This window comes from Chiloscyllium plagiosum, unplaced genomic scaffold (assembly GCF_037043375.1).
Source record: "Chiloscyllium plagiosum isolate Xiang-an unplaced genomic scaffold, Cpla_swu_hap1 HiC_scaffold_7, whole genome shotgun sequence".
Taxonomy (NCBI): Eukaryota; Metazoa; Chordata; class Chondrichthyes; order Orectolobiformes; family Hemiscylliidae; genus Chiloscyllium; species Chiloscyllium plagiosum.
The window spans coordinates 21,718,694-21,731,940 of NW_028270145.1; the positions used below are offsets into that span (position 1 = coordinate 21,718,694).

The following is a 13,247-nucleotide window of genomic DNA, read 5'->3' on the forward strand; positions in this document are numbered from 1 at the left end:
TACTACGACACTTACAAGATGGTCAAACACAAAAGGATCCAAGTAGGGTGTGATGTTCTCAATATCTGACTCCGAGTTTTACACCAAGATTAATATTAGGTTCAAACCAAGATTAATATTAGATAATATTAGATAAATATTAAATCAATCTCAGGGATCACTAGATGGTGATCAGGATTCAGGAGACTGTGGGTTCAAGTCCCACTGCACTGAATCGAGCACATACTCCAGGTTGGCATCTGGGTCAGACCTGGGAAAGGGCTGCACAGTCTGAGGTGCTGTCTATAGGATGAGACAGTAAACCAAATCCCTGCCTACCCCCTCAGGTGGACATGAGAGTTCTCTTAGTATTTTTCCCATTAACAGCAGGGGAGTTGTCCCAGTAGCTTGGCCAATATTTGTTCCTCAACCAAGAGCACTAGGAGCCGACTCTACTTTGCAGGTACTAACCTGTCTCCAAGTGAACATCTCTGAGGTGTTTGGTATCTCTGTGTACAGCCCCATTCACTACCTCGCCTTCTGTTTCCTGGTTAATTATTGGTCCAGCTTTGCTGCCACTCGCATCACACTCAAGTGGACGGTGCCCTGGAAAATAAGGGAATCCAATTACCATAGAGACCTTGATCAGAGAATCTTGTTCCCTGTAGCTTCCCAGATATAAAGACTCCTCTTTGCCTGATGTATCCAGCTGCCATTCAATCTTAAAAAGCAGGACTGGGAAATGCAGGATTGGATCTTATTCTAGCCTTGGTTCAGAGTTGAAGCTGAAGTCCAATGGGGAGATGAGAGTGACCGTCCTTTGACATCAAGGCAGCATTTGACTGATAATAGCTTTGAGGAGCTGGAGTAAAATTCAAATCAATGGGAATTGGGGGGAAATTCTCATGCAGCCTCAATAATGCCCAGCACAAAGGGCGGTGGTTGTGGTAGTCAGAGGTCAGTCATTTCAGTGCCAGCACATTCCTGCAGGGGTTCCCTCACAACATTGACTCCAGTGGTTCAAGAAGGCATCTCGCCCACCCCTTTTCCCAAGGACAGTTAGGGATCAGCAACAAACACTGGTCAAGCCATTGACCCTATGTCCCATGAAAGAATTTACGAAAATATAAAAACAGAAAACACTGGAGAACTCTCGGCAGGTCTGTAGGTGGGAGGAAGCGTGGGGTTAATGTTTCAGGGTGATGGCCTTTCAGCACAATTCCCATTCCCCACCCCCCGCCCAACTTTTGAGTTTGTTTCTAGGCTCGGGAATATTTCTGCTTTGTGTTTTAGAGGTTTGGGTGTGAAGTGAGCCAAAGGAATGGACAGGAGCAAGACGGTGTGGCTGTTTTCAGGGAGAGAGGAATCTGGGGCTTTAGATTGTCAGTGAGAATATGAGGATGATTCAACCCTCTGGAATTTATTTGATTTCCTAGGTGATAGCCCAGGGATCGACTGTGAGAGGAGATTAAACACGCACATGGATGTATCTCACACACACGCATTCACCAACACCCTGGTTGACTGTAGAAATACACTGGGTGTAACACACACACACACACCATATAAACAGGCACATAGGATGTACCACACAGACAGACATACATGCACATTACTTTTACTCTACAGACACATATACACCCATGTACAGTTGCACATGCATACACATAGATGGAGTGTACCACAAAAATTTACATTAACACACTGGTTGCACCATGCAGGCACATTGTATAGACTAAATACACCAGATGTGCCATACACACAGACAGACACATACACACAGACAAAATGTACCGTACAGACACATAGACACACAATATATCATAGAGAGAGAGAGAGAGAGAGACGCGCACACAAAATGTGCTTATGAGAGACACACACCCCTCATTTGTACAATACAGACACACACTTGGTGTATTATACACAGACACTGCAGATAAGATAGGAACAGTCTCATATGTGATCACAAGACTCAGGCAGTGAGAAGACCATCTGATGACCCAAAGTCTAATAAAAGATCAGCCACTGGCTTCAAATGTTGTCCTTCCCCTTGGAGACAGGCCTGTTTAGAAGGAGCAGAAACCAGCTTGAGTTTCTAGAAACCCAGTCCAGGAGAATTGCTCACCTTGCTGTTGAGAGAAGCTGATCATCAAGTTATTGCTTGGGCATTGGTAAGGTCCCAGCCAGGAAAGGTGCACAATCTCACCATCTGGAGCCATAAGGAGGCTGCCCACTGAAATGTTCTTGTGAACTTCTACAGAAAAAGAGAAAAATCAGAAATCTGACTGTCGCATTGAATAACCCAAAGTACCCTGACTTAGGGCGTTGCCACATCTGGGATAAGAGGCACAGCAAGAGTCCAACCACATTGCAATCACACCCATCACAGTCATTCTTAACAACCGAACAAGTCTGAGTGTGATTGGAAACAGCTCTCAATCCAATACATAGATTCATTTCCCTCCATTACTGTATCCAAATTTGTTGGCCACACTAAGTTAGGTGAAAGCATAAACAGTGAGCATGACAACAGAAACTTGCAAAGGGGTAATGGTAGATGAGCTAAGTGAGCAGACCAATTCCAGGTGGAGTGCAATGCAAGCCAAATGTGAGTTTATCTACTTAAGACCACTGAAATGGTGAGAAGCCTCGCAGTGCTAGGGACCTGGGTTTGATTCTACCCTCGGGCAGCTGTCTGTGTGCAGTTTGCAAGTTCTCCCAGTGTCTGTGTGGGTTTCCTCCCACAAAGATGTGCAGGTTAGGTGGATTGGCCTTGCTAAATTGTCCATAGTGCCCAGGGATGTGCAGACTATGTGGATTAGCCATGGGCAATGCAGAGTCTGGAATGCGCTTTGGAGGGTTGGTGTGAACTCGATGGCCCGAATGGCCTGATTCGACAATGTAGAGATTCTATCCGAGAATGCAAATCACTGAAAAAATGTGAGCAGGTTGAAAATATAATTAGAAAGATGAACAGAAAATTGGCCTTGATGTTCAAATAGGTGGAGACTACATTCAGTGAGATAAAGACTTTGGTCAGCTCCTATTTTGATACTGACGGGTTGCTGTACCTCGGAATGCTGAGATGGATAGACGGAAATGATTTCCTTTGGAGGGGGTAACCAATATATCTGGCAGATTCTTAAAATTAGAGTGGAATCATTCAAGGATGATGTCAGGAAGCATTTTTTCACACCAAGTGTAGTGGACACCTGGAACCTTCTTCCCCAGAAGAATTACTAAGAAAGCCAAGGGGCTGATTCAATGTACTGAATGGAATGCGATTGATTTATGTTGGCCAAAGTTATTAATGGAATTGGAAATAAGGAGGGTTGATGGAGTTAATCAACAGATCAGTCATGAGCTACCTGAATAATTGAATATATTTGAGGGGCTGATTGGTCTCCTCTGTTCCCATGTCAATTGTGCCCCCCTGCTAATGCTCCCCCTTTCTGCTCCCCTGGAATTCTGTGCCTACCCTTTAGTTCCTTCGGTACAGAGCCACGAACAGGACCCAATGATGAAGTCTTGGTTCTCCTGGCCTTGTGCCTGAGGCCTGGCTTACTCCTCCGCTTTCCCACTGGGCCTCTCGTCTCATGAATTGGAGGCAGCAGTTGTAGCGTTCGTCCAGGTTTCTGACTCTGATCGTCACCCCCTGTGTGAGTAAACCAGTCTTTAGAATACAGTCAAGAATCAGACAGCGAAGGACCCGTGGGTGAGCTGAAAATGCCAGGGGCGATTTGAAGTCCCTCAATGTGGCTTACATGGTATGTGTTAAAGTTTAATGTGGTCTTTTGAACCAGTGAGAAAGGAACTCAGCAGACAGGAAATAACCAAGCCTCTCCACAAATGCGAAGTTCAACTATAACTATATCTTCAGGGTCCACCTGCGATTTGAACTCTGAGCCAGCCGGTTCAGATAATCTCGTGTTGGTTAAAGGTATCTCACTGAGCTCTGCACCAGAGCAGAGAGAGTCTCCTCACTGAGCTCCAAACTGGGGCAAAGAGGGTCCCCTCACTGAACTCCGCACTGGGGCAGAGAGAAGGAAACACTGACTATCTCACATTAGAAAATCCATGCTCACCTTCCAAAAGATTCCCATTTTCCTGAATCCGGATCCCATTGGATTCAACCTCTCTTTCCTCCCTCTCCCTTTGGCTATTTTTTTCTGAAATTCCAGTATTCCCACCATTCCGGCCAGAACTCTCCTTTGTGCTGTTTGCATCCTCCTCATTGATTCGGGTGGACTGACCCAGTACCTCCACTCTGGAATTTTGTGCAGATTCAGGGGATTCCAACAGTCCTTCATTACCTTAAAGACAGAATGTCAAAAATGGAATCAGAGGAATTCCTGCATGGAAATAGGCCCATTCAGTCCATTGGACCCATTCTGGTCCAATCTGAACCTGTTAACCAAAATCGCCTTCCTCTCTCCATATTTGTCTCCAATCTTTTATTATTATGAACCTCTATAAGATGGAGGTGAAAAGGACAATATTCCAAAGTTACATTCCCAGTGGAATGCTGACATTTATACCTAGATGACTAAAATACAAGGGGATAGAAATCATTCTTCAGTTATACAAAGCCCTGGAGACCTCACCTGGACTTACTGTGTTCAGTTCTGGAGAATATGCCTTAGGAAAAAAGATACAATGGCCTTGAAAGGAGTGTAACAAAGGGCTATTAGAAGGAACCTGAACACCATGGGTTAAGAGACGAGGAGGATTGACAGAAACTTAGATCACTTCCTTGGTACGAAGAGAATTAAGCGTGATACAAATCAACATTTTGAAAATGTGAAGGGGATCGGATAAGACAGATCGAGAGGAACTATTTGTGCTGGTTCAGGTGACTGAAGTGAAATTAGCAAACCCTTCTATACAGAAAGAATGGTAGACATTGGGAGCTCTCTCTGCAAATGGCAATTGACAGTACATCAGCTGGTCATCTCATGCCTTAGGACGATGGATGTCTCTTAATCAGAAGTACAAGGAGATATGCAGCAACGGTGGCAACAGATCAATCATGATCTCACAGAATCCTGAAACAGACTCAAGGGGGGAGAAAGGCCTCCTCCTGTTGCTCAGCTTCTAAATCTGAGAGATGCACAGAGTGCGGAGAGGAAAGTAAGGTGTTAATCCTTTACTCAGGAACAACACTGACCTCAAACTCTCGGGCTTGCCCCTGAACATTCATAAATGTTAGTGTGAGAAAGTGAATATCTTCTCCAACAGAATCTACACAGGTTGGTGACAGACTGAGGCAGTACAGTCAAAATACTCCTTTTGTGAAGCAGCCTCATGTTGGCAATAAATGATGGCCCAGTTAGAGACTAACCATCCCTTGAAGAATAAAAAGGCCAGAAAGCTTAAGAGAAGGTAACAGCCATTGCCAGGGTTATGGGTGGGTAAAGGGCTAGGCCAGGGTCTGACATGGAGCAGGTGCCCCCTGCCACAGGGTAAGGAGTGCCCCAGTTGTAAACCTGCACTATCCCAGATACTACACGGGGTACACAGTCAAAGCAACAGCTGATTAAATCCTTACACCAGCACTGTTCACTCCAGTACAACATTTTCCTACTTCACTCCAAATTAAACACTTCATTATGGCCCTGTGTTTTGTTAAACATGTACCTGAACCAGGTACGGCCAGGAGGTCTGGGGTGGGCCAAAGGGTTTACAGACAGGAGCTCTGCACTGGGGCAGTGAGAGGCTCATCACTAAGCTCCGTGCTGGGGCAGTGAGAGGTCCCTCACTGAGCTCCACGCTGGGGCAGCAAGAAACTCTGCAATGTGACAGTGAGAGACCCCTCGCTGAGTTCTGTTCTGGGCAGAGAGAGGCCTCTTACTGAGCTCTGTGCTGGGGCAGAGACGGGCCTCTCACTGAGCTCTGCGCTGGGGCAGAGAGGGGCCTCTCACTGAGCTCTGCGCTGGGGCAGAGATGGGCCTCTCACTGAGCTCTGCGCTGGGGCAGAGAGGGGCCTCTCACTGAGCTCTGCACTGGGACAGAGAGAGGCCCCTTACTGAGCTCTGTGCTGGGGCAGAGACGGGCCTCTCACTGAGCTCTGCGCTGGGGCAGAGAGGGGCTTCTCACTGAGCTCTGCGCTGGGGCAGAGACGGGCCTCGCACTGAGCTCTGCACTGGGACAGAGAGAGGCCCCTTACTGAGCTCTGTGCTGGGGCAGAGAGAGGGACAATAACAATCTTCCATCAGGCAGGAGATAACAAAGGTTTGAAAACACCTATTAACAGATTCAAGGACAGTTTCTTCCCTGCTCTTGTCAGAATTATGAACAGACCGCTCACATACTGAAGTTGATCTTTCTCTGAATCTTCTTTGTAGCTGTAACATTATATTCTACATTATTTCTTGTACCCTGCCATACTAATGTAAGCTATGGTTTGCCCGTATGACATGCAAAACAATATGTTTCATTGTATCTTGATACATGTGACAATAATAAATCAAATCAAATATTTCACCCAACGTAATCCATCCTCACCTTCCAATAGATCCCCATTTTCTTCAATCCTGATTCTGATGAACTTGAGATCTCTTTCTTCATTCTCCTTCTGGGTCACTTTCTCTGAAATTCCAACATTCCCTCCATCCTGACTGGACCTGTCCTCTGTGCTGATTGGATAATCCTCTTTGATCTGTGTGGACTCATCCAGTCCCTTCATTTTGGAAATTTCCTGAGATTCAGAAGCTTCCAGCTTTCCTTTGATTTCACAAAGACGGAATGTTATAAATATGTTATAAAGTGGATTTCCAGCATGGAAGGAGTCTATTCAGCCCATTGCCCCTGTCCCAGACCCGGCAGAAACCGTATATTTGAATATTCTCCTCTGCAGACTTCCCATATTTATTAGAATAATTTCAAATTGGCTTTGAACAATGAAAGAGGCAGTTTTCTGAACTTAGATTCCCAAATTTAATAGCTTAGTGCTAGAGGAAGGAAAGATATGGTAGAGGTCCCAGGTTTGGAAGGTGCTAACAAAGTAATATTGGTGAGTTACTACAGTGTATCTTGTAGATGGCACGCACGACTGCTACTGAGTGGATGGAGTGAAGGTTTACGGTGGTGGTGAGTGGAATGTGGGTGAAGCGGGCTGCTTTGACCTGAATGGTGTTGAGCTCCTTGAATGTTTTTGGAGCAGCATTTATCCAGGCAAATGAGTGTATTCTATCGCACTCCTGACATGTGCCTCAGAAGGTTGACAGGTTGGGAGACAGGGAGTGAGTTAATTGCCCCATAATTCCCAGGCTCAGACATGCTGTCCTGCCGCAGTCTTTACATGGAGAGTCCAGTCAGGTTTTGGCCAATGGTAACTCCTTGGATGTTGATAGTGGGGCGATTCAATGATGGTAACGCCATTGCATGCCAAAGGGGTGATAGTTACAGTCTCTCTTGTAGGTGACCGTCATCGCCTGCCCCTTATGTGGTAAAATTGGTCCTTCCTATTTACTAGCCCAGAGGCCAACATGGTGGCAGTGCCTGTTCAATATTGCTGGGCCTGGGCCTGGGCCTGGCTTGTGTCTGAGCCTGAGCCATACCAAGAGCCTGCCTATCAGGGAAAACAATTTCAATTGGAAACCGATTCCATCACTGCACAAAAGAAAACCACAGTTAAAGCAGCTCCACTTGCAATCACCTACATGCCTACTGTTAATCGTGTTCTGCTCCACTGATAACACCAAAGTCCAATGGTTATTTTAATGATAGGTTTCAGCCATGGCACAGCAGAGAGTCAAAGAGGAGACAGATGGAGCTGAGCTCCGCACTAGGGCAGAAGGTTGCCCTTCACTGAGCTCTGCACTGGGACAGAGAGAGGCCTCTCACTGAGCTTCGCACTGGGACAGAGAGAGGCCCCTCACTGAGCTTTGCACTGGGGACAGAGAGAGGCCCCTCACTGACCTCCGCACTGGGGCTGAGAGAGGCCCCTCACTGAGCTCTGCACTGGGGCTGAGAGAGGCCCCTCACTGAGCTCCGCACTGGGGCTGAGAGAAGCCCCTCACTGAGCTCCGCACTGGGGCTGACAGAGGCCCCTCACTGAGCTCCGCACTGGGGCTGACAGAGGCCCCTCACTGAGCTGCACACTGGGATACGGAGAGGCCCCTCACTGAGCTCCGCTCTATGACCCTGTGAGGGCCCCCACTGAGCTCACTCTGGGGCCAAGAGAGACCCATCACTGAGCTGCACAATGGGGCTGAGAGAGGGACGTAACTATCTTACAATATAAAATCCATCCTCACCTTCCAACAGATTCCCATTTTCCTGAATCCGGATCCCATTGGATTCAACCTCTCTTTCCTCCCTCTCCCTTTGGCTATTTTTTTCTGAAATTCCAATATTCCCACCATTCCGGCCAGACCTCTCCTTTGTGCTGTTTGCATCCTCCTCATTGATTCGGGTGGACTGACCCAGTACCTCCACTCTGGAATTTTGTGCAGATTCAGGGGATTCCAACAGTCCTTCATTACCTTAAAGACAGAATGTCAAAAATGGAATCAGAGGAATTCCTGCATGGAAATAGGCCCATTCAGTCCATTGGACCCATTCTGGTCCAATCTGAACCTGTTAACCAAAATCGCCTTCCTCTCTCCATATTTGTCTCCAATCTTTTATTATTATGAACCTCTATAAGATGGAGGTGAAAAGGACAATATTCCAAAGTTACATTCCCAGTGGAATGCTGACATTTATATCTAGATGACTAAAATACAAGGGGATAGAAATCATTCTTCAGCTATACAAAGCCCTGGAGACCTCACCTGGACCTACTGTGTTCAGTTCTGGAGAATATGCCTTAGGAAAAAAGATACAATGGCCTTGAAAGGAGTGTAACAAAGGGCTATTAGAAGGAACCTGAACACCATGGGTTAAGAGACGAGGAGGATTGACAGAAATTTAGATCACTTCCTTGGTACGAAGAGAATTAAGTGTGATTCAAATCAACATTTTGAAAATGTGAAGGGGATCGGATAAGACAGAGCGAGAGGAACTATTTGTGCTGGTTCAGGTGACTGGAGTGAAATTAGCAAACCCTTCTATACAGAAAGAATGGTAGACATTGGGAGCTCTCTCTGCAAATGGCAATTGACAGTACATCAGCTGTTCATCTCATGCCTTAGGACGATGGATGTCTCTTAATCAGAAGTACAAGGAGATATGCAGCAACGGTGGCAACAGATCAATCATGATCTCACAGAATCCTGAAACAGACTCAAGGGGGGAGAAAGGCCTCCTCCTGTTGCTCAGCTTCTAAATCTGAGAGATGCACAGAGTGCGGAGAGGAAACATAGACCATAGAACAATAAAGCACAGAACAGGCCCTTTGGCCCTCGATGTGGCACCGACCTTTGAACTATTCTCAGCTCGTTCCCCTACACTATCCCAAAATCATCTATGTGCTTACCTAAAGATTGTTTAAATCTCCCTAATTGGCTGAGTTGACTACATTAGCAGGTAGGGCATTCCACGCCCTTACCACATTCTGCGTAAAGAACCTGCCTCTGATATCTGTCTTCAATCTATCACCCCTCAATTTGTAGTTATGCCCTCTCGTACAAGCTGACGTCACCGTCCTAGGAAAAAGTCTTTCACTGTCTACCCTATCTAATCCTCTGATCAGCTTGTATGTCTCTATCAAATCCCCCCTTAGCTGCCTTCTTTCCAATGAGAACAGACTCAAATCTCTCAGCCTTTTCTCATAAGACCTTCCCTCCAGACCAGGCAACATCCTGGTAAATCTCCTCTGCACCTTTTCCAATGCTTCCACATCCTTTCTGTAATGGGGCGATCAGAACTGTACACAATATTCCAAGTGTGGCCGCACCAGCATTCTGTATAGTTGCAGCATGATATTGCAGTTCCGGAACTCAATCCCTCTACCAATGAAACCTAACACACCATATGCCTTCTTAACAGCACTATCAACCTGGGTGGCAACTTTCAGAGATCGATGCACATGGACTCCAAGATCCCCCTGCACATCCACACTACCAAGAATCTTTCCATTGACCCAGTACTCTGCCTTCCTGTTATTCTTCACCTCACCTCACATCACCTCACATTTAGCTGCATTGAACTCCATTTGCCATCTCTCAGCCCAATTCTGCAGTTTATCCAAGTCCCCTTGCAACCTGTAACATCCTTCCAAACTGTCCAGTACTCCCCCGACTTTCGTGTCATCTGCAAATTTACTAATCCATCCATCTGTGCCTGCGTCTAAATCATTTATAAAAATGACAAACAGCAGTGGTCCAAAAACAGATCCCTATGGCACACCACTAGTGACTGGACTCCAGACTGAATATTTTCCATCATCCACCACTTGCTGCCTTCTTTCAGAAAGCCAGTTTCTAATCCAAACTGCTAAATCACCCTCAATTCCATGCCTTTGTATTTTCTCCATCAGCCTACCATGTGGAACCTTATCAAAGGCTTTGTATAGCACGTCCATGTATACACGTCAACTGCCCTCCCCTCATCTACATGCTTGGTCACCTTCTCAAAAAACTCAATGAGGTTTGTGAGACACAACCAGCCCTTGATGAAACCATGTTGACTATCTGAAATCAAATTGTTGCTTGCTAAATGGCTATAAATCTTATCTCTCATAATAATTTCCAAAACCTTTCCTACAACCGAAGTAAGGCTTCTGTTAAGGTGTTAATCATTTACTCAGGAACAACATTGACCTCAAACACTCGGGCTTGCCCCTGAACATTCATAAATGTTAGTGTGAGAAAGTGAATATCTTCTCCAACAGAATCTACACAGGTTGGTGACAGACTGAGGCAGTACAGTCAAAATACTCCTTTTGTGAAGCAGCCTCATGTTGGCAATAAATGATGGCCCAGTTAGAGACTAACCATCCCTTGAAGAATAAAAAGGCCAGAAAGCTTAAGAGAAGGTAACAGCCATTGCCAGGGTTATGGGTGGGCGAAGGGCTAGGCCAGGGTCTGACATGGAGCAGGTGCCCCCTGCCACAGGGTAAGGAGTGCCCCAGTTGTAAACCTGCACTATCCCAGATACTACACGGGGTACACAGTCAAAGCAACAGCTGATTAAATCCTTACACCAGCACTGTTCACTCCAGTACAACATTTTCCTACTTCACTCCAAATTAAACACTTCATTATGGCCTGTGTTTTGTTAAACATGTACCTGAACCAGGTACGGCCAGGAGATCTGAGGTGGGACAAAGGGTTTACAGACAGGAGCTCTGCACTGGGGCAGTGAGAGGCTCATCACTAAGCTCCGTGCTGGGGCAGTGAGAGGTCACTCCTGAGCTCCACGCTGGGGCAGCAAGAGACTCTGCAATGTGACAGTGAGAGACCCCTCGCTGAGTTCTGTTCTGGGCAGAGAGAAGCCTCTCACTGAGCTCTGTGCTGGGGCAGAGACTGGCCTCTCACTGAGCTCTGCGCTGGGGCAGAGACGGGCCTCTCACTGAGCTCTGTGCTGGGGCAGAGAGGGGCCTCTCACTGAGCTCTGCGCTGGGGCAGAGAGGGGCCTCTCACTGAGCTCTGTGCTGGGGCAGAGACGGGCCTCTCACTGAGTTCTGCGCTGGGGCAGAGAGAAGCCTCTCACTGAGTTCCGCTCTGGGGCAGAGAGAGGCCTCTCACTGAGCTCCGCGCTGGGGCAGAGACGGGCCTCTCACTGAGTTCTGCGCTGGGGCAGAGAGGGACCTATCACTGAGCTCTGCGTTGGGGCAGAGAGGGTCCTCTCACTGAGCTCTGCACTGGGGCAGAGATGGGCCTCTCACTGAGCTCTGCACTGGGGCAGAGATGGGCCTCTCACTGAGCTCTGCGCTGGGGCAGAGATGGGCCTCTCACTGAGCTCTGCACTGGGGCAGAGAGAGGGACAATAACAATCTTCCGTCAGGCAGGAGATAATAAAAGTTTGAAAACACCTATTAACAGATTCAAGGACAGTTTCTTCCCTGCTATTATCAGAATTATGAACAGACTGCTCACATACTGAAGTTGATCTTTCTCTGCATCTTCTTTGTAGCTGTAACATTATATTCTACATTATTTCTTGTACCCTGCCATACTTATGTAAGCTATGGTTTGCCCGTATGACATGCAAAACAATATGTTTCATTGTATCTTGATACATGTGACAATAATAAATCAAATCAAATATTTCACCCAACGTAATCCATCCTCACCTTCCAATAGATCCCCATTTTCTTCAATTCTGATTCTGATGAACTTGAGATCTCTTTCTTCATTCTCTTTCTGGGTCACTTTCTCTGAAATTCCAACATTCCCTCCATCCTGACTGGACCTGTCCTCTGTGCTGATTGGATAATCCTCTTTGATCTGTGTGGACTCATCCAGTCCCTTCATTTTGGAAGTTTCCTGAGATTCAGAAGCTTCCAGCTTTCCTTTGATTTCACAAAGACGGAATGTTATAAATATGTTATAAAGTGGATTTCCAGCATGGAAGGAGTCTATTCAGCCCATTGCCCCTGTCCCAGACCCGGCAGAAACTGTATATTTGAATATTCTCCTCTGCAGACTTCCCATATTTATTAGAATAATTTCAAATTGGCTTTGAACAATGAAAGAGGCAGTTTTCTGAACTTAGATTCCCAAATTTAATAGCTTAGTGCTAGAGGAAGGAAAGATATGGTAGAGGTCCCAGGTTTGGAAGGTGCTAACAAAATAATATTGGTGAGTTACTACAGTGTATCTTGTAGATGGCACGCACGACTGCTACTGAGTGGATGGAGTGAAGGTTTACGGTGGTGGTGAGTGGAATGTGGGTGAAGCGAGCTGCTTTGACCTGAATGGTGTTGAGCTCCTTGAACGTTTTTGGAGCAGCATTTATTCAGGCAAATGAGTGTATTCTATCACACTCCTGACGTGTGCCTCAGAAGGTTGACAGGTTGGGAGACAGGGAGTGAGTTAATTGCCCCATAATTCCCAGGCTCAGACATGCTGTCCTGCCGCAGTCTTTACATGGAGAGTCCAGTCAGGTTTTGGCCAATGGTAACTCTTTTTGGATGTTGATAGTGGGGCGATTCAATGATGGTAACGCCATTGCATGCCAAAGGGGTGATAGTTACAGTCTCTCTTGTAGGTGACCGTCATCGCCTGCCCCTTATGTGGTAAAATTGGTCCTTCCTATTTACTAGCCCAGAGGCCAACATGGTGGCAGTGCCTGTTCAATATTGCTGGGCCTGGGCCTGGGCCTGGCTTGTGTCTGAGCCTGAGTCATACCAAAGGCCTGCCTTTTAGGGAAAACAATTT

The 13,247-nt window shown here is 46.5% G+C and overlaps 1 protein-coding gene across 1 annotated transcript in view; it reads right to left on the reverse strand.

Moving 5' to 3' along the window:
* LOC122551904 (uncharacterized) overlaps positions 1-13,247 on the reverse strand; it is a 62,461-nt gene that overhangs the window by 28,865 nt on the left and 20,349 nt on the right. The window contains exons 10-16 of the mRNA XM_087988798.1: positions 12,161-12,379; positions 8,238-8,465; positions 6,484-6,702; positions 4,065-4,292; positions 3,458-3,634; positions 2,105-2,233; positions 451-585 (exon numbers count right to left, since the gene is read on the reverse strand). Of these exons, the coding sequence (XP_087844924.1) occupies positions 451-585; positions 2,105-2,233; positions 3,458-3,634; positions 4,065-4,292; positions 6,484-6,702; positions 8,238-8,465; positions 12,161-12,379 (1,335 nt within the window). The remainder of the gene's footprint in view (positions 1-450; positions 586-2,104; positions 2,234-3,457; positions 3,635-4,064; positions 4,293-6,483; positions 6,703-8,237; positions 8,466-12,160; positions 12,380-13,247) is intronic.